The sequence below is a fragment of the Phoxinus phoxinus genome (assembly GCF_949152265.1).
Source record: "Phoxinus phoxinus genome assembly, chromosome: 4".
In the NCBI taxonomy this organism is placed as follows: Eukaryota; Metazoa; Chordata; class Actinopteri; order Cypriniformes; family Leuciscidae; genus Phoxinus; species Phoxinus phoxinus.
In genome coordinates, this window is record NC_136879.1 from 4,322,518 (window position 1) to 4,344,998 (window position 22,481).

At 43.8% G+C, this 22,481-nt stretch overlaps 1 protein-coding gene across 4 annotated transcripts in view; it reads left to right on the forward strand.

The window, feature by feature from the left end:
* The window catches only part of schip1 (schwannomin interacting protein 1), a 60,791-nt gene that overhangs the window by 10,112 nt on the left and 28,198 nt on the right, over positions 1-22,481 (forward strand). Inside the window, exon 1 of one of the 4 annotated variants that reach the window (XM_079608857.1) lies at positions 19,058-19,361. The exons of 2 other annotated variants lie outside the window; for them this stretch is intronic. In XM_079608857.1, coding sequence (XP_079464983.1) covers positions 19,332-19,361 — 30 coding nt within the window. In that variant the 5' untranslated portion in view covers positions 19,058-19,331. Of the gene's footprint in view, positions 1-19,057; positions 19,362-22,481 lie in introns of those variants that run through there. One more of the 4 variants, XR_013797070.1, reaches the window with a different exon arrangement.

The following is a 22,481-nucleotide window of genomic DNA, read 5'->3' on the forward strand; positions in this document are numbered from 1 at the left end:
TGCTTTGTGTTTTACAGGTTTTTTATTTCATGGAGTGTTACCTGATTCCATGATAACAGTCTTACTAGTGCCTGTTATTAAAGATAAAACAGGTAAAATAACCGGGACAGAAAACTATAGGCCAATTGCTTTGGCGAGTGTCCTCTCGAAAATATTTGAACAAATCCTCATGGATAGGGTCAAAGAATACTTAACAACTACGGATAATCAATTCGGCTTTAAAAGTAAGCATGGCACTGATTTATGCATATATTCGTTAAAAGAGGTAGCTAGTAAGTTCAATGCTCATAATTCCACAGTTTTCATGTGTTTCTTAGATGCTTCCAAGGCGTTTGATCGAATTAACCATACTAAGTTATTTACAAAATTGCAGGAAAGAGGGGTCTCCCCATATATGATAAGAATCTTACATTTTTGGTATATACATCAAACTCTAAAAGTGCAATGGGGTGATAACATATCGGAGCCGTTTTATACGACGAATGGGGTTCGGCAGGGGGGGTTATTGTCACCCCTTCTTTTTAACCTATATGTGGATGGTCTTTCGGTGGAATTAAATGAGTGTAAGACTGGATGCCTGATAGGTGATAGTATCATTAATCATTTGATGTATGCTGACGATGTTGTCATTATGTCTCCGTACAGTGCCGGCTTACAACAGTTGCTTCGAATTTGCTCAAGCTATGGTATGAAGCATGACATAAAATTTAATATTAAAAAGAGTGTTATCATGATTGTTAAAGCCAAAGAAGACCTTAAACTAAATTTTCCTTCTTTTTATTTAGATGACCAAGTTTTAAATGTAGTGAATAAAGTAAAATACCTAGGTCACATCATTAAAAATGATTTAAACGATGATGATGATGTGCAGCGCCAGTGCTGTAAACTTTATGGGCAGGCTATATGCTTGCTCGTAAATTTTGTATGTGTACAGATGAGGTTAAAATAACTCTATTTAGGGCATACTGTACTTCTTTATATACAGCCCACCTTTGGTGTAAATACTCTAAAGCAAAGATGAGAAAGCTTCAGGTGGCATTTAATGATGCACTTAGATTTTTGCTTAAGCTTCCAAGGTGGTCAAGTGCAAGCCAAATGTTTGTGGGTAATAATGTGCCTACGTTGAATGCTGTTTTAAGGAAATGTATGTATAATTTTATATGTAGATTGAGTGTTTCAAAAAATAGTATTATTAGGGTCTTAAATGACATTACATTGAGTGATACAAGGTATTTTTCTTGTTTTTGGAAGCATTGGAAAGAAAGCTTGTATGTCTTTTAAATTGTATTTGGTGTTTGTTTGTTAATTTATGATGTATGTTTATATGGACCCATGGGTCTGGAATAAAGACATAATAATAATAATAATAATTATGTATGATCATAGTACATCATACTAAATTGCATTGTGTGCCTGATTGAACATGTTAAGTATGCAGTCAAATGGGCCCAGAACATCTCAATGAAGAATTACTACAGAATTCAGAAAGTAAATATCTACTCGATACATGTCAACAAACAGCAGCCCGCGTCTCCTAAACATCTACATGCTCATAATCCGGGTAACACTTGAAAACACTGTGTCGATATTAATGAACAACTACACAGGAACAAATGAGTAGCGCACTATTAACATTATAGTAACTAGTAATTAGTAACAAGATACTCTGATGAATTAATTAGTAAGTAATAGTGCTCAGGTGAATGAGATAGTCCACTATTAGCTAATCAATACCACTTTTTTCATACCTCCCAGAGGACTTCTAAGAACTACTGCATTAATCATGTTAAATATAAACCTGTATAATGTATAATTCATTCTAAAGTAAAGCTCATGGTGAGCCACTAGAAATGACTCAAGAGTTACTACATCCTCTCTGTAAGCACACTGCACTCGCAACCAAATCAATCATAAATCACAGCCAATCAGAAGAGTGTGTGGGCGGAGTCTCTCTGTAAGCACACTGCACTCGCAACCAAATCAATCATAAACCACAGCCAATCAGAAGAGTGTGTGGGCGGAGTCTCTCTGTAAGCGCACTGCACTCGCAACCAAATCAATCATAAACCACAGCCAATCAGAAGAGTGTGTGGGCGGAGTCTCTCTGTAAGCGCACTGCACTCGCAACCAAATCAATCATAAACCACAGCCAATCAGAAGAGCGTGTGGGCGGAGTCTCTCTGTAAGCACACTGCACTCGCAACCAAATCAATCATAAACCACAGCCAATCAGAAGAGTGTGTGGGCGGAGTCTCTCTGTAAGCGCACTGCATTCGCAACCAAATCAATCATAAACCACAGCCAATCAGAAGAGTGTGTGGGCGGAGTCTCTCTGTAAGCGCACTGCACTCGCAACCAAATCAATCATAAACCACAGCCAATCAGAAGAGCGTGTGGGCGGAGTCTCTCTGTAAGCACACTGCACTCGCAACCAAATCAATCATAAACCACAGCCAATCAGAAGAGTGTGTGGGCGGAGTCTCTCTGTAAGCGCACTGCACTCGCAACCAAATCAATCATAAACCACAGCCAATCAGAAGAGTGTGTGGGCGGAGTCTCTCTGTAAGCGCACTGCACTCGCAACCAAATCAATCATAAACCACAGCCAATCAGAAGAGTGTGTGGGCGGAGTCTCTCTGTAAGCGCACTGCACTCGCAACCAAATCAATCATAAACTACAGCCACTGTGTGTGTGTGTGTGTGTGTGTGTGTGTGTGTGTGTGTGTGTGTGTGTGTGTGTGTGTGTGTGTGTGTGTGTGATGGGTAGGTTTAGGGGTCGGGTTAGTGTATAAAGAGTTTTGTAGAGTATAAAAACCATAACGTTTATGGAGAGTCCCCACAGAGATAGCAAACCAGACGCGCGTGCGCGTGTGTGTTTGTGTGTGTGTGTGTGTGTGTGTGTATGTGTGTGTGTTCACACATGCCCTCACACTCACATGAGTGCAGGATCCAGCTCGTCCTCCTGCTGCTGTCGACGTGTGTGTGTGTGTGTGTGTGTGTGTGTGTGTGTGTGTGTGTGTGTGTGTGTGTGTGTGTGTGTGTGTGTGTGTGTGTGTGTGTGTGGTGTCAGTGAGATTGCTGGTGTGTGATGAAGAGTCGGCTCTGGACTGAATAAGAGCAGCACTGGATTTCACACAGGTAACGGCAGCATCTCAATCTGACCTTTCTCTACCTTACACACACGTGTGTGTGTGTGTGTGTGTGTGTGTGTGTGTGTGTGTGTGTGTGTGTGTGTGTGTGTGTGTGTGTGTCGAACTGACTGTTTTTGAGAAGAATGGATGGAGTGTGTGTTTAGGGGTAACTGGCTTTATTAGTTAGTGTTGTTTACAGTGTATTGATTCTCAGTGTAGTGTCGTATGTGTGAAGATCTCTTTGTATGTTGATTGTTATAAGTGTGTGTGCTTGAGGAACAGCAGCGGAAACACATCAGATCTGAGCTTCATCAAACGTGCCTGTTCTCGTCCCACAATTACTGTAGTCTGATCATAATCACTGAGGGGCTGTTTACACCTCTTCATGCGTGTTCTGTGGATAGCTAGATATCATATCCAGCAGCCTCTTCACCCTGTAGCCCAAGACCGGTCCCCCACTGAAGCTGAGCGCGGCTGAGCCTGGTTAGTACCTGGATGGGAGACTCCTGGGAAAACCAGGTTGTTGCTGGAAGAGGTGTTAGTGAGACCAGCAGGGGGCGCTCACCCTGTGGTCTGTGTGGGTCCTAACGCCCCAGTGTAGTGACGGGGACACTATACTGTCAAAGAGCGCCGTCCTTCGGATGAGACGTTAAACCGAGGTGCTGACTCTCTGTGGTCACTAAAAATCCCAGGATGTCCTTCGTAAAAGAGTAGGGGTGTAACCCCGGTGTCCTGGCCAAATTTGCCCCTTGGCCTCCTAATCATCCCCATATATACACTGATTGGCTTCATCACTGTCTCCTCTCCACCAGTAAGCTGGTGTGTGGTGGGCGTTCTGGCGCAGTATGGCTGCTGTCACATCATCAAGTGGATGCTCACATTGCTGGTGGTTGAGGAGATTCCCCCCTTCTATGTAAAGCGCTTTGAGGTCTCACACAATTGATTTGATTTGATTTGAATATTTTATTTCGAGCTACAGAAAAAAAATAAAATAAAAATAAATACATATATACATTATAAAAGAAAGAGCAAAATGAAATACAAAATTATTTACATTACAGCTCGAAAAGGAGTGGGAAGAAGACAAGCTTATTGACTCCCACCCTTGTTCATAAACCCAAATAACAATAGACAACACACTGCATATTTCATACCATTTTACAAACAACTCTCAACCGAGTCGGTTACATATTAACAACTGCAACACTGCATTATACCAGGTCAACATTTACAATATTTCACACGCTACAACCGGTGTATTATTCCTGTCACTCATACAGAAATCATTACCATGTTGACATTACCACTATTCATCATCACTATTAAAACCCATATAGCATTACTCTGTATCAAAGTGTTTGAATGATACATAAAATACTCCACTTTTATTCAAGAAAGGTACAGTAATCTCAGACCGATTGATGCTCATGACAATAATAATAGTCTTAATGATGTTTGATAAAAGTGATTCAGGGCTTTCCTTCTTTTCTGTGACTGGACCTGCTGCCAGAGGGGAGCAGCCCCCAAGCAACTAGACCATCATTTGTTAAGTGTCCTATACTATGCATTAAAAGAGACAAATTTTAGGAGTCTGCTGCCAGAAGAGGGTTTCCTCAAGCTACCAGCCCCCACATGTCTGCCCTATACTACGGGTTATGTTGAATGCGGAGTACATAGATATGTGCATGTTTTACTTCTAAGAATTTAATTCCTTTATATTATCATCAGCAATCATTCACATTCATCATCATTAACAGTAAAGAACCGAAATGATCTTACAGGGCTGTTGCCGCTCTCTCCTATCGCGGTCTTTGATTTTGAAATTTTAGCTGATGATTAATAAAGTGCAGCTCATATCTGTAGCTTTCGGTGACGTGCACTAAATCTGCATATAGCGCGGGAGTTGAAGATCGGATTTATATCTGTTTTGAAAAAACACATTTATGTGACCAGGTGTACATGAAATCGTTCAGATAAATCAGAGAGCTATCCGATCTGAGAAACACGTGAAGTGGCCAGCAGGTGTAAACAGCCCTGAGACACACAGATTCAGCCCTGAATACATGTTCAACAGTTCCTTCCACTCTACGGCTGCGTTTACACTTGGCATTAGCATGCGCCCTGTATCCGGATGTTGTCCACACACACATTGAAAAGACGAGTGTAAACGCGCTTCTGATGGGAATGTTAGCGACCAGCGTGTCCTGGTTCTGAGGGAGTCGAGGACGCATTGTGATCGGATCTCAGTGTAATGTAAACGCAATCCAGCCGTCGTGAGAGAGAGAGAGAGAGAGAGAGAGAGAGAGATTCTGTGAGAGAGAGAGAGAGAGAGAGAGAGAGAGAGAGAGAGAGAGAGAGAGAGAGAGAGAGAGAGAGAGAGAGAGAGAGAGAGAGAGAGAGATTATGAGCGGGCCGGTGAGGGTGTGTGTGTCGTAACATGCAGTTCAGAACACAGGCGTGCTGTTACTGACCCTGAGTGTGTGTGTGGTGAGGATGATGATGTCATGGATGATGTCATCAGGGCGGGTCCTGGATAGACAGCAGTGTGTGTGTGTGTGTTTGCTGTGGAAACTCAAGGCCCGCGGCAACACATTCCCTCCTGAACACTCGTCAGCTCTGGAAACAGTGTGTGTGTGTGTGTGTGTGTGTGTGTGTGTGTGTGTGTGTGTGTGTGTGTGTGTGTGTGTGTGTGTGTGTGTGTGTGGATGGTTGTGTTGTGAATTGAGGATTGAGTCAGAGAAAATTACAGGACACACACACAGAGTGATGTATTATGTGATTATGTAGGGTGTGTGACGGTGGAGTCAAGCACATATTTATTCTATAGTGATATCTACAAATATATTAAACTCACACACGCGCATGTGTGTTTTCAGCTTGAGTTTCATGTGTGTGTGTTGTTACGGCCAGCTCGTTTCGACCGTACATAGAGTATACAAGTACACTGATATGACTTGCAAGATTTTATTAGTCTTCAAATATACAAATAACTTAATATAACGAAGTCTAGGGTTCAAAATCAAAGGGGTAAATCATAATCCTGATGGGGAGGAGAAAAGGTTGGTATGGGTTGTAAACAAATAAAGGTTAGCAAAACTGACTTCTCCAGAGGTTGTCGATCCCCTGGACGAAGTGAAGAGGAGTGTTTGAGTCCAAGGTTTTATCCTCTTCACAATCAAGTGGTGAACAGGTAACAGGGGTGTGCGATCTCCCACGCTCTCCTACACTCACATACACACATACATACACACACACACACACACACAAACACACACACACTCAGAAACACACACACACAGAAACACACACACACACACACACACACACGTTGAAGTTGCTCTGCTGAAGAGGCTTTTTTACAGTGTTCCTCATTATTTCCAGCTCTGGTGTGTGTGGCTCCTGCTGTGAGTGTAGTTAAACATTCATGACCGAGTGCAGTGGAAATGTCACTGGTCTAAAAGCAGCTCTTCCCTGCGGATCACACCGAGAGCACAACACGGGAGACCGCTACTCGCATCTGAGAGAGAGAAACACTGCACCAGCCGCTAGAGCTTCACGGCACAAAACCGGTTCAGCAACAGGCATCAGCACTGGAGCTCTGGTGAAGAAGCGTTTAGTGATCGGATCACAAGCAGTCCGCACACAGGAGGAAATACACTTAGTCTAGATGGGATGTACCCAAAAAGTGAAAGTGAGGAGCATTTATGGGTACAAGTCGGGAACCGGCCTACTTTACATATTTCAAGGGTGCTGAATCCAAAAAAACTGGTACCCAAGCGAAATTTTGAGTTTTTGACCTTCTAATTTGAATATCAAAATGGCCGCCAAATTGCCTATCTTGCTCAGTCGTTGGACCATTTTCCCCTAGTTTTTTTGTAAGTAGGCAATCAAGATGAGGAAATTAAGTTTCTAGATCAATAGTCGAGGGTCAGAGCAAAGATATAATGGATATAATACATTTTGTATTTTACATTATGTATATATATATGCAAAATACCAACTTTTAAGTTGAAATTAAGCATTATTTGTGTCACTTTTTAAGGCCGACATAAATATTCAATCAATATCACTCTTAAGCCCTATTCGCACGGGATTAGTACTATCTGAGGATCACGTGTGATTTAGAAATGACCCCCACACATCTGAATTTCGTGTGGCGCATTCACACGGGATAACCGAAGCCTGTGATTTTACTTAAATTTACTGACTTATCTCCCTGATATGACGTCAATAGGCTTTACTAGAAAATGTCTTGCCGTTATTATAGGTCTAGCTGTATGATATATCATAAACAGAAGAATGTTCCTTACCGCATGCTGCTATACATGTCATTCATCTCCATCTAATCATTCTTTTTGTTTTTGCTCTTCTGATAATTTTCAGCTTTCTCTTTCTGCAAATTGAATAGTAGTTGTATAGCGATATGACCCAGCACCCAAAACACTATCAAATCACTTCAACGCAGCCTCCAATCTTCGCGAAAGATGGAAAAAAAGGCACGCATGAAACAAAAACATTGAAAAAATTATATACGATCCCGCCAAATCACAGAGATCGCATCGCTTGTTGCCGGCATTGCTTCTGGTTTACCTGTCCTGGAGAAAAGTATATGCCTTGCTGCATCAACAGAGTCTGTTTTATGCACATCATATATTCTGCAGACAAAAGCCTCTGAAGATCTTTGAGTCTCCTCCGTGAGATCAACAATTCTGAGGTTGCTGAGCAATTGATGGTGCATTTTCCAGACTTTCCACGATGTACTTTTGGTGTATTTGTACTCAACAGTGTATGTAGACACTCAACAGTGTATGTAGACACTCAACAGTGTCTACCCCAAGCTATTCACGCAAATGCGTGGGCAAAGCTTCCAGAGGTATCATAATGGGTGCTAAACATTATAAAAAGAGGCTACTCGCTGCAGTTCGCTCGACGTCCCCGCCGTTACACGGCGCGGGTCGAAACTACGGTAAAAAATGAAGTAGCTCATCTGCTTCGAGTCGAAATGGCGAAACTATTGAGCAAAGGGGCCATAGAGCCTTTATCTCAAGCTCAGAGCGAAGGGGGTCTATACAGCAGATATTTTCTGGTACCGAAAAAAGACAGGGTTCTCAGACCCATTCTAGATCTAAGACAGCTGAACAAAGTGCTTGTGAAACGCCAGTTCAGAATGCTCATAACCAGGAAAATCCTCGCGCAGATTTGCCAAGAGGACTGGTTTATGTGAATAGATCTGAAGGACGTGTATTTCCAAATACAAATAGCGTCACGTCAGCATCATCAGTACTCCAGTTGGGTCTGCTTCGCATGCGCCCGCTGCAGTTATGGCTAAAAGCACGAGTACCACCTCGGGCATGGGCCTCTGGTCTGTTTCGCCTCACGGTCAATCAGAAATGCGTCTCAGCTCTGAAACCTTGGAGAGCAATCGACTGGTATCAGTCAGGTGTAAACCTGGGGACTTCCTTGAGTGTGAAGGTGGTGTCCACGGATGCCTCCACCTCAGAATGGGGAGTGGTGCTCGAGGGCAGACCGTTCTTTGGCCAGTGTTCAGAACGGGAGAAGCTTCTACACATTAACTGTCTAGGAAATGATGGCAGTCGACAACGTGCTGAGGTGCTTTTGTCCCCAGATAAAGGACTACCACGTCTACCATGTCAGTGGTGGCCTATATAAATCGCCAGGGTGGCGTCAGGTCCCGAAACCTTTACAGGCTGACGGAACGCCTCCTGGTCTGGGCTCAGCACAATCTGCGCTCATTGAGAGCAGCACATGTGCCTGGTCACCTGAATTTGGGACCAGACAGACTGTCCAGAAACAATGTTCCAGCAGGAGAATGGTCTCTGCACCCGCAGACGGGCCTACTGCTGTGGGAGACATTCGGCAGAGCGCAGGTAGACCTGTTTGCGTCCCGCTCACTGTCCGAAGTTTTTCTCCAAGAGCAGGGATGCGCTGGCCCACGTCTGGCCCCGCTGCCAACTCTATGCTTTTCCCCCCATCTCACTCCTGCCTCAGGTATTGGAACGAATCAGGGAAAACGGATGTTCAGTGCTACTTGTGGCTCCGCTCTGGAAAAACCAGGCTTGGTTCCCAGTTTTGATGCAGCTGACAAGCACTGCCCCATGGCCAATACCGATGAGGAAAGACCTCCTCTCTCAGGCCAAGGGCTCGATCTGGCATCCTCACCCAGAGCTTTGGTCCCTACATGTGTGGGCCATCAACGGGTACCCGCTAACCTCCCGGAGGGAGTGTTAAACACGATCACGCAGGCTAGAGCCCCATCTACTAGACGACTCTATTCCTCAAAAATGGTCTGTGTTTTCTGGCTGGTGCAGAACTCGAGGCTTTTCACCCCCAGACTGTGGGGTTACGGAAGTTCTCTCTTTCCTTCAAGAGCTACTGGATAAGGGCAGAACTCCATCCACGCTCAAGGTTTATGTGGCGGCCATAGCAGCGTTTACTAAACCAGCGACTGGCCAGTCACTAGGGAGGAACGATCTGGTCATCCGCTTCCTTAAGGGAGCCAAGAGGCTGAACCCTCCCAGACCCCCTTCAGTCCCCATGAGGGACCTTTCTACGGTTTTGGAAGCCATGAAAGGTGCCCCGTTCGAGCCAATCCATTTATCGGACATGAAACATTTGAAACACTCAAACCAAGACACGATTACGTGCCTAAATCCCTCAACACACCGTTCAGGGCTCAGGATATTTCCCTGTCTGCCCTGCCGGTTTACAACGAGGAAAAGGACGCGAGCTTCCTTTGCCCAGTCAGGGCATTAAGAGCTTATGTGTCTCGCTCGTCTGTTTTCAGACAGACTGAGCAGCTCTTCGTTTCGTTCAGCGGACGTTCTAAGGGACTAAAAGTTGGTATTTTGCATATATATATACATAAAAAAGGCAGTGAGCCTCCATTATATCTTTGCTCTGACCCTTGACTATCGATCTAGAAACTTAATTTCCTCATCTTGATTGCCTACTTACAAAAAAACTACGGGAAAATGGTCCAACGACTGAGCAAGATAGGCAATTTGGCAGCCATTTTGATATGCAAATTAGAAGGTAAAAAACTCAAAATTTCGCTTGGGTACCAGTTTTTTTGGATTCAGCACCCTTGAAATATGTAAAGTAGGCCGGTTCCCAACTTGTACCCATAAATGCTCCTCACTTCTTATAGAAGGCCATTTGTGTATGTACATTTTGATAATGGAATAGCGAAGTTCTTCCATCTCGTTTACACTTCACTTTTGTTGTCATACACGTTATGTCAGAATACAACAGTTTACCAGTTCAGACTTATACTCTTACCAAAATAGGAGCCCACAACACAGTTCATTCATGAACACAACATTTGCCCCTTTTTAAAAAAACAGAATAGATCATCAGATTTAACTTTCAACCAAACAGACTCCCGAACATCTCTTCTTGGTGTAGTGAGCAGTGTTTTCAGCCGGAGTTGTTGGTGTGCATGAAAATGCATTGAGATGGCAAGCTTTCCATGACCAAAGATGTATATACCCAGCCCCAGTCAACTGTGAGAGGATCGGTAAACTTTCTGTGCCATGACTTTCAAATGACCTATTTACTGCAATAACTATAATGTTATGAGATCGGCTAAGATGTCGATGTTTAATCATGTTTTACCTCAATATTTCCTGGTAGCCACTCCAATAGGGCTGATATGGAAACATTCGAAAGGTGTAATGTTAAAAGGGCCAATCAGAAAGCCTGATTCGATTTCTTTTTTAATGAGATTTTCCACTGTGTCAGGCTCAGCGAGAGCGGACTGGAGATTATCGCAAATAATGCTCTCTGTGGGGAGGCTTTCCACACCGGGTTTGAAACCGCGCTCGAGCCCTGACAGTGGATGGTTATTAAAGTTAGTGTCAGGGTGGTGAGACAATTCTGCAGACAAACTAGAAATATTCACAGGGGTCGACAAGTAATTTTTTGAATCTTTATTTTGGGATCTTTTGACAGGGCATATTATGCGTGCATGAGCGCCGCCACATTAATTACAAATGTGCGTCGAAATTGTTCCAGACCTAGTTACTGGAAGAGAAAGTATTTCTCCTTTTGAAATCTGTTGCTGAGGACTTAAAGATAGTGTTTGCTGGCCGTGGGATGTAACTTTTTGCCTGTGAAGAATCTGGGCAGGGGGCAATTGAAGGGTTTATCAGGGGACAAACTGTGGTGGAGTGAGCAACTGATTTGCAGACCGCACATGTGATGCTACGCCAGCACAGGAACACTCTGTTGTGCAGATCCATGTCTAAAGCCCCTCAGTAAGGGCACTGATTCCATTGAGCTACGCGGACGGCACATTTGGCCCATCCCATTTCAGTGGGATGGGCATCGGTGCTGCGGAAAAAACAGAGTAAAGGGGGATTTAGCTTGGGGGAGAGTGTAAGGAGGAATAAAGGCCGGGGCCGCTTGCGGAGGCAGCCTCGCGCTGGGGTCGACTCCTGGAGGGACGAAAAGAGTGGGAAAAGGGGAGCTGGTTAAGAAAATAGGGGAAAGCTGGGTTATGGAGCTCAGCGGAGGCGAAGAGAAGATTGAGGCGTGGCAGCGGGGGAATCTGGGGTGCGGCCCAGACTAGCTGAAGGCCTGACTCCTGGCCAACCCAACACTACACCACAACTTCAACATTCAGCTAGGCTCGTCATCCATAACTCCATCAAGGTGAGCCAGGAACCTTGGAGTGGTCATTGATGACCAATTGAATTTCACAGACCACATTGCTAGCACTGCCCGGTCATGCAGATTTGCCTTGTACAACATCAGAAGGATCAGGCCCTTCCTATCAGAGCATGCTACACAACTCCTTGTTCAGGCGCTTGCTCTATCCAGACTGGACTATTGTAATGCTCTCCTGGCTGGTCTCCCAGCTTGCACTGTCAAACGTCTGCAACTGATCCAGAATACTGCAGCTAGAGTGGTCTTCAACGAGCCGAAGAGAGAACACGTCACTCCTCTCCTCACAAAATTGCACAAAATGTCACTGACGTTTGCCTACAGAACAACCACTGGCTCTGCTCCCTTTTACCTAAACTCATTCCTTCAGACTTATGTGCCATCCAGAAACTTGCGCTCTGCAAGTGAACGCTGTCTTGTGGTGCCATCTCAAGTGGAATGGTGGAATGATCTGCCTAACTCAACCAGAGCGGCTGAGTCCGGAGCCATTTTCAAGAAACGGCTGAAGACGCATCTTTTTCGGCAGCACTTGATCCAGTAATACTAACACTTTCTCTTCTATTCTATGTATTTAAAAAAAGAAAACGTGTACTGCGTTAGATTAAACTGAGAAGGGTCATAGCACTTGCATTTTGTTGTTCTACTGTTAGTTGAACTGCTTCTATTGTTCTAATTTGTAAGTCGCTTTGGATAAAAGCGTCTGCTAAATGAATAAATGTAAATGTAAGAACCGGTCTTACGAGGGAGGGAGATGGTGATTTTTCAGAGCGTGGATTCATGGCCTTGCGATTCTTTCTCGCTTTGTTAGCGGATTTGGAAGGTGGAGTGGATTTGGGGGATGAAAATGCTGACTGAAGTGAAACATACAGGTTGTATAGCTCTGCTTTGTTCGTCTGCTCAGCTGGGGAAGCGGAAGGTTTGCTCTCGCAACCCATCAGGCTGGTGAAACATTCAAAAACCCATTGTCAGTGAATGCTTCCTTACATGACTACTCAGTTCCTGCAGTGTTCTTCATTGTGGACAAAGAGAAACCACTCATGGGGAGGGACCTAATGTCTGCACTGCATGAGAGAATTGAAAACAATCAAGTCCTGCCTCCTAATGGCCTTCCTGTTCCGGCCTCTCCTGTGCCAGTCTTGTGCTGAGTCGACTGAGTTTGGATATGCTAACAACTTTATACACCATGTAAAGCTGGATGAAGCGGTCACAACTGTGCGGCAAAAACTTTGCTGTCTGCCAAGCTCTGTTTGCAGTTCTGTGTCACTGGAATTACATATCTTGCAAGCAGTTGTCATGATCCTTACGGATTGGCTTCAGCACCTTCTGCATTTCAGAAGATGATGACCATCATCCTGACTGGTTTGCCAGGGGTTGAAAATTACCTGGACAATATTATCATCTACGGACAAGACATGTCCAACGGCTTAGAGCTCCTGTTGATGAAGTTTATGAGGAGTTTGTTGCTTTGCTGCAGATGTTGATGCTGAATGTGCTTCTTGTCCTCGTTGGTTGCCTTCCTTCACCCAAGGGACTGGAAGCCGAGTCGTTGCCATACTATAAACTGACTGGAACTGTCTTTTAATGACAATTTAGTTTTCTGAAGCTCACGGCTGATTGCAGCTGCTGCTCTTCGATCTGTGCAGGTCTCCACAGTGCACAAAGGACATCAGGAAGAGGTGAGACCCAAACAACGCCTTCGTGATCTCCATGATCTCTATTGGTGGCCAGGGACTGATGCCCGGGTTCATGATGCTGTCCGTTCCTGCCACGTGTGTCAGCTCAATGACAAAAACTGTCCAGTCACACCTGCTCTTCTCCAGCCGGTGCCACTGTCAGATGGACAATGGCACAATTTTTTCGTTCCCAAGCATAAACAGCCTTATATCTCTCGAGGAATTTTCTCTTCATTACCACAACAAGCAATAACCTTGATTAAAAACACTGGGCGGGTGCTTGCCTCACAATAGTCGACATCACTTCTGTATTTGAAGTGATGCCCATCCACCCAGTCATGGCATATATTCAGCGTACGCTGACACAGAAAATTTTACTTTGCCATCCGCCTAACGTTTGGCTGTAAAAGCGCACCAAATTTTTCGACATGTTATCAGAAGCTATTTGCTGGATTCTCTCTAACAATCATGCAATTCCTTACGTTTACACCTGCTTGATGATTTCTTAATAATTTTGCCTCCCGATGACATTCCAGCCATGCATCTTCTCACAGTTCAAAAGTTTTTCCCCGAGCTACAATCTACTACTATTCAGCTACTATGTCAGCTTTTGGCACGAATTAGGCTTTCAATGCATCCTTTGCATCTTTGTACGCCGTACCTGTGTTAGGCAATGAGTAGAAAATCCCCTGTCCCTCTTTCCCGAGGCAGTGAAGCAGTCCAGCTCTCAGTCTTTCATCCTTAGGTGTGCCCAGTGTTTTATGTGATGTATTGATCAGTTAACTGTATTCAGACTGTTTCTACCTTAAGATTGTGCCATTATGGTGCTTTATACAATGCACACTCACACATTCTGGAGCACTTCCAGATCCTACACACACACACACCTCAGATGTGTTCAGGAACACTAATGTCTAGTATCTCATGAGCATCAGTTACTGACACACAGACAGAATCAGAAAGCAACTGTTGTGGCATCAGAAACAGTGATGTCATCCTCTTGTGTTTAAAGACACAGTGATGACCTCTCATCACACACACACACACACACACACACACACACACACACACACACACACACACACACACACACACACACACACACACACACACACAGCTTTCTGACGGCTCATAATCCAGAGAGAGAGAAAGAGGCGATTATCCTCTGTCCTTTGTGTCTCGTGAAAGGGATTTGACAATCACTTAATGGCCAGAGAACAGTCAGATGAGCCGAGCACTAATGCACTATTTAAACTGATGTCATCTGTGCTCTACATTACTGTTTCACTTTCCCTCAGTCATCATCAGCTGGAATCCTGCAGGTACATGAGCCTGATCCCTCTGTCAGTCATCTTTGGGTTAATGTGTTCCTCTGTCATCATCTTCAGAGTTTCACTCGCTCATACTAATAATAACATGAGGCTAACAAGACACAGGTGTGGAAACAAACAATGGTAACTAAGAAACACATTAAAACAGGAACTAAACACAGGAAGTGAACACCGGGAACAATGAAAACAGAAAATACCCTTCAAAATAAAAGTCCTAGAACACTGAACATACAAAATATACGGGAAACCGTGACAACTAAAATGTTATTTATTATATTATTTCAATACTAATTGTCCACAGTATCGGTACACTGTGACCTGCTGCGCTTTCTCACTCGCTCTTCTCTTCTCTTCTCTTCTCTTCTCTTCTCTTCTCTTCTCTTCTCTTCTCTTCTCTTGAGGGTTTAACTCTTGCAAGTGAAGAAATTACATCATAAGTATTGCAATTTAACTGTAAACTAAAATAATATATTTTCTATGGAATGTTCATGTTTACAGTGCAGTGCTAATATAATAGTAATATATTACTATCTTGCAATAATAATAATAATCTATATTTCAGTTGAGTTTCAGTTTACAAGACAAACAGTCAAAAGTAAATTAATTTAGTTACTTTTTTCACATTAATGTTATGGCAATTTTTACTAGAAATTGGAAATGGTATTGAATATCAATATTTTCCAACGTATTGTATCAAAGTTAGATATTCTTGTATCGTCACAACAGTAATCTGCTCTCAGACACTGAAACTAAACCCAACACATGGAAGCTTCTGCACACCTTACGCTAATGAATATTTAATGAGGCAAGCACTCTTTATGATTGGTTGATGACTCTCATAAAACGATCTAGCCGTATTCAGAGATTATGGGGGTGCGCTGAATATGGTGTGTGTGTGTGTGTGTGTGTGTGTTAGGAGTTAATCTGGTTCATGTGTACTGAGGACCAGATGGCACAGGCAGATTAAACTCCCTCCTGTTTATCCTGCACTTCACCAAGAGAAAGCCTCACATTTGACACATGTGACTTACTGTCGATTTACGAATCGATTTATTAAGTATATTTCTGTAGGATCTGAAATGCTACAGTATATGAGACAAATAGTGTGTTAATGTTATATTTTTATGTCTTTCTATAACCCAAGGTTTCTTTACAGTTTACTTTTAAGCTTCTCCTGTGAAAAGGAAGTGCACTATTTAATGTACTTGATGACATAAAAGACACTTTAGTGTACTTAAAGACAGCACACTTTTGCATTTTACATCACTATGTTCCCTTTTGAGGGACGCTTTGGGAACGCCCCTGCGTGACTGCGTCTGAAGCACTTGTGTAGGGTGGAAGAGTCTGCCAAACATATCTCAGTGGGTCCTGCAGATTGTAAGGTACAGAAAGGGTGTTACTCACAGTAGCACATCCAGAGCAGGCTCTGGTAATGGAACAAGAAGCTGAAGCGCTCTTAGCAAAAGAAGCTATAGAACTGTTTCCTCCGGCTAACAGAAACTCAGGGTTTTACAGCCGGTATTTCATTGGTCCAAAAAAGGATGGGAGGTTGCGTCCTGTGGCCAGCAGTCGTCCGCGAGGGGCTGCTGGCTGATACTGTCATTTTGTATTTGTTTTATTGTATTATTAAAATCTTTAAATGTTCGCCGGTTCCCGCCTCCTTCTTCCACATAACATCTGAACTACGTTACACGTCCCATTTTAGATCTCCGCCTTCTGAAACGTTCGGTCAAGAAACTCAAGTTCAAGATGCTAAAGTTGAAGCAGATCTTGACTCAAATCAGGTCCGAGGACTGGTTTGTCACGATAGATCTGCAAGACGCATACTTCCATGTCTCCATCCTTCCACAACACAGGAAGTTCTTGAGGTTCGCTTTCGGGGAAAGCTTACCAGTATTGGGTGCTTCCGTTCGGTCTAGCTCTATAACCCCGCAAGTTCATGAAATGAGTAGATGTAGCTCTAGCCCCGCTCAGGCTGCAGGGCATACGCATGCTGAACCACATAGACCACTTTGGTTCTCCCTCACACACACAGCTCCCTTGGGGCTGGACGTTGTGGTATAGACATGGCCGAGGCTACGACTGTACGTCTTTCCCTGATTACTCTGATCCCAGGAGTTCTGGAGAAGGTCCACCGGGACGGAATAAGTCTACTACTAGTTGCACCGTACTGGCCGAGCTGACTGGATCTCGGACCAGGTGTCCCTCCTCATTGGTTCTCCCTCTGAGGTTCCGGTCAGGGTCCTTTGGTACTTTGTTCTCTCAACTGAGGTTGTGGAGACCATACTTCACTCCAGAGCTCCCTCCACAAGGAAACTGTATGTATTGAAGTGATGGGTTTTCACAGTGCGGATCTCGGACAGTGGGGCCCAGTTAACTGCCTGATTGGTACAGTGCTGGAGTCACTGCGGGTTTGTTTCGGCAGGGTCATCCCCTTCTACACTGAAGGTGTACGTGGCGGCTTTAGTGCCTACCATGTCCCTTTTGGTGGTGTATCACTGAGGGGGGGACCTTTGGTGCATGTTTCCTCCGTGGTGCTTGTAGGCAAGGCCAGGAGTATGGCGGCTTAGAAAGCCTTATTATATAAGTAAATATCCCTGTAGGATGTGGTATGCGGCAGGCTGGTCCTCTCCGCTCACATTCGTAAGGTTTTACGACTTCGACCTGGGCGCTACCCCAGGTTCACAGGTGCTCTGGTCTTAGTTCTGCTCTCAGTATTCACACAGACAGGCTCTAATTCGTATGGCGTTCGGGCATTCTCGTTCCCAAAGCCTCATCGATACAGCGCAAGTTCCCTCAAACGGGGACGTCTCAGGTTACGACTGTAACCCTAGTTTCCTGAGAAGGGAATGAGGTCCTGCGTCACTTTGCCATAATCCCTGCATTCCTGTGATCGATTTGCTTCGGCTAAATCGAAGCTAACGCCGGTCAGACCGGATGTGCTTTTAATAATAATAATTCATTACATTTATATAGCGCTTTTTTCGGCACTCAAAGCGCTTTACATAGAAGGGGGAATCTCCTCAATCACCACCAATGTGCAGCATCCACCTGGATGATGCGACGGCAGCCATACTGCGCCAGAACGCCTTTTATCCTTTTCTGGTCACCCGCCCGTGACATTCACTCTCGCCATTGGACTAGTTGACTAGTTGGCTGAAGTGCTTCAGACGCAATCACGCAGGGGCGTTCCCAAAGCGTCATCGACGCAGCGTCTCGTTCCCCACTCAGGGAACTAGGGTTACAGTCGTAACCTGAGACGTTTTAATAATCTGTTGTCATGCTTTAAAGAAGTGCACTTATTTTGATGCTGACTAACAAACTAAAGCATGTCAAGTCCTTGATTGTAATTGAATTACACAATACATGACATACAAGTTTCAAAAGAAATTACATTGAAGTATATATTATTTTATCATAACCAAAGACAATAGAAGTAATTATGAAATAACATATAAAGATGTACTTAAGTCCTACGCTCTTATTGATACAGTATGTCAACTAAAATCTAAATCTAAAGATTTAGTCTTCAAAAATTGGATTTGATCAAAATTTGTATACACAGGCAAGGAGAAGTAGGAAACATGGCAGGGCACATACAACTAATTAACATCAGAACCAGAAGAGAGAAATCATTTACTGAAGTCACTGGACTGATGCAGGTGTGTGTAGAGAAGTGTGTATTGACACATAGCAACAGTTGGCATCAGCTGTTCGTTGTTAAAGTTGTTTTTTACACATATGTAAATGAAGGACCCAAACAGCACCTGTTTGATGGTGTGTGTGTGTGTGTGTGTGTGTGTGTGTGTGTGTGTGTGTGTGTGTGTGTGTGTGTGTGTGTGTGTGTGTGTGTGTGTGTGTGTGTGTTTATCCACTTGCTGTTTGTCTTGGGCTGCTGGAATGTGTGAAGAGTTGACAGGGACACAAGAGTGTTTGAGCTCGTCTGCTCTGGTCTCAGGAATGCAGGAATGTGCCACAGAAAGGCTCTTTTCTTCACAGGCCTCTCCTCCCACTGCTTTTCTTTACTCGCTTTCCTTTTATCCCTCTCTCTCTCTCTCAATGCGTGGGATGTTCCCTCCCCCGCTCCGCTCTGAAAGCTCACTACTCCCTCTCTCTCTTCTCTCTGGCTCCGCCCCCATCCCCTGTCCCTCTGTGCTGACATCTGATTGGTCAGCGGTGAGAAGCCTCGCCCCCTTCTCCTTCTCCAGTCCTGTGTCTCCCAGAGCCCCACCCTCGTTCCCGATCGTGCCTTTCCCTCATCGTGTGAAAAGACCAGAGACGTCAAGGTGGTGAGAGAGAGAGAGAGAGAGAGAGAGCGAGAGAGAGAGAGAGAGAGAGAGAGAGAGAGAGAGAGAGAGAGAGAGAGAGAGAGAGAGAGAGAGAGAGAGAGAGAGAGAGAGAGAGAGAGAGAGAGAGAGAGAGAGAGACACTCAGTTGTTGAGTTGGTTGGGTGGGACTCCTGGTCTCCAGTGCGTGTGTTTCTCCTGTGGATCCGGATGATGCTGTGAGAGATGGTGCACCAGGACAGCGGCTCCTATCAGGTATGAGGGAACCAGATCTCTGTAATATCTCGCTTGTTTCTCTAGAGTCAGATCAAACAGAGACTTCGGCTCAGATGTTTCTCAGCATCGGCTCAGACTGCGCTCAGATTTGCCATCTCAAAATGAGTTGACAGATTTATGATCACATGACCTGAGCTCTTACTGGGCGACGGGTCTGTTCCCATCGCTGTTTATTTCCAGAGAAACATCTGAGACTGAGCCCTGCCTGAGATCTGCGTTCAGTCGTATGATCTGTGAGAGACGAGCTCTGAGACATGCTTTATCTTCTGGGAACAGAGGCGTTCATTGTGGATCATGGAGATCTCGTACAGTTCTCAGATGAAATCAGCACATGATGTGCCTGCTTTACACATCGTGTGTGTGTGTGTTTGTGTTTGTGTGTTTGTGTGTGTGTGTGTGTGTGTGTGTGTGTGTGTGTGTGTGTGTGTGTGTTTGTGTGTGTGTGTGTGTGTGTGTGTGTGTGTGTGTGTTGCATCTCATAACCTCAAGAGAAGCGGCCCACTTTATTCAGTAACACATCAAACACGTACAACACACACACACACACACCTGCTATCAGTAAATCACTCTCATCATCTTCTCTTTATCTTCCGGGAACAGAGACTTTCATTGTGGATCGTTGAGATTTCGTACAGTTCTCAGATTAAATTAGCACATGATGTGCCCGCTTTACACATTGTCTGTGTGTGTGTGTGTGTGAGTGTGTGTGTGTGTGTGTGTGTGTGTGTGTGTGTGTGTTTGTGTGTGTGTGTGTGTGTGTGTGTGTACATCACTCTCATCATTGGTTAAAGCCATAAGATGCTGTATTGTGGATATGTTCAGAGACGTGTTTACTGCATCATAACACTGAGGAGTTGTGAAGACGCTGATCAACAGAAGCAGATCTGTGTGTTCATGATCAGTGTTCTGCTCTCAGATTCATTCTGTCGGCATCGCTTTCACATCTGTGATGATGATGAGGATGATGATGAGGAAGATGGTGATGAGGATGATGATGATGAAAATGAGGATGATGAGGAAGATGATGTGTTTGTTTGAGGCTAGCAGACACTTGAATTCATGTGAATATTGGTGTGTTGTAATAGAGTTAGTGTGTGTAGTGATGGCGAAGAGAGAGTCTGAAACACAGAGGGAGACGTGGAACAAGGAAACCACAGGAAACCACAGTTTACACACGGTTATTTTAGGACAGAACAGCCTCAGCGTTTAGAGTTGGACAGGACGAGTTTAAAACAGAGTGTGAACGAGTGCCAAAGACTTTTTGTGAAATAAAGACAATATATTTGGACGAATACTTTAAAAGTTTCATTTATTACTTGCTGAATACTTTTATTCAGCAAGAATGCATTAAATTGCTCAAAAGTGACAGTAAAGACTTTTAAAGATTTCTATTTCAAACAAATGCTGTTCTTTTTCACTTTTTATTCATAAAATTATCCTGAAAAATAAAATGCATCAGTTTCCACAAACATGAACTGTTTTCAACACTGATAATAATCATAAATGTGTCTTGAGCATCAGATCATCATACTATACTGATTTCTGAAGGATCATGTGACACTGAAGACTGGAGTAATGATGCTGGAAATTCAGCTTTGATCACAGGAATAAATTACACTTTACTGTATAATCACATAGAAAACTGTTTTACACTGTAATAATTTCACCTTTTGTACTGTATTTTTGATCAAATAAATGCAACCCTGCATTATGTATTCTTCAGTCGTGTGTAGAGCAACACATGTCGACTGTAATGGGTGTTGCATGTTTGGAAGAGAAATGTCTTCAGATAACACTGAACTATCAGGACGTTTGCAGCTGTAACACGTGTTGCGTTTGGAGGAAAGTTGAACTATGTGCAAACTAGAAATATTGACATCTTTATTTCCAGTCCAAATATCAAAAAATTCTTAAATCAAGATGCTTTTTACTAAAGTAGTGAAATGCCATAAGATATTATGTCTTCTTTTCTGGGGAAATAAATGAAAATTAAGTGAGGTTTTGCTTAGAACAAGCAAATGATCTGCCAATGGGGTAAGAAATAATCTTGTTTCTGTGTTTGAATTATTGTTCTCACCCCTTTGGCAGATCATTTTGCTTTTTTTAAAGCAACAAATTACTTTATTTTCATTAATTCCCCAGAAACCAAAGATTTAACTCATATAGGAAATACTTCCTGATTTAAGAGTTTTTAGATATTTGGACTGGAAACCAGACAAAAAAGCTAAGTAAGAAAAGCATGTTTGCAGTGTCCTCATGGGACAGTGGAGATAGCGCAGGCCAGACTCAGATCCCCGGCCCATGAGCACACGCTCCGGCCGGAAGAGGAAACGAGAGACTGAAGAGAGGAAGCACACCAGAAGTGCACAGTGTGCTAATGAAGAATATTGCAGAGAGAGAGAGAGAGAGAGAGAGAGAGAGAGAGAGAGAGAGAGAGAGAGAGAGAGAGAGATGAGCGCAGAGAGATGACAGAATGACAGCATGAGCTGAAGACGGCGCAGGTGAGGAACACACAGAGGAAGTAAGTGTGTGTGTGTGTGTGTGTGTGTGTGTGTGTGTGTGTGTGTGTGTGTGTGTGTGTGTGTGTGTGTGTGTGTGTGTGTGTTGGGGACGGGGCCCAATCCTCCAGGGGCCCCATGATTAGGCTGGTATCCAGGCAACCGCCTGCATGGAGACGACTGGTGCCGGCCTGTCTGTGTCTCCGCCTGAACACACACACACACACACACACACATTATTTACACCTCACTGTTCCCTGCACAGCCTCTGCACCATGTGTCTCTTATCCTTCACGATTTACTCATAATGAGGATGTGTGTGTGTGTGTGTGTATGTGTATGTAATATATTCCCTTTTTCAATAGTACATTGCAAATATACTAACAATAATTGTACTATCTTCATACACAGTGGGGAGAACAAGTATTTGATACACTGCCGATTTTGCAGGTTTTCCCACTTACAAAGCATAGCTGTAAAAAAAAAATGTTTACCAAAAAAAAAACAGCAAACAGCAATTTTTTTTACAGTAGCTGTAAATGTAGCTGTCAATTTTTGCTGTAAACTGTAATGTTTATCAATTAATTAATTAATTTTTATC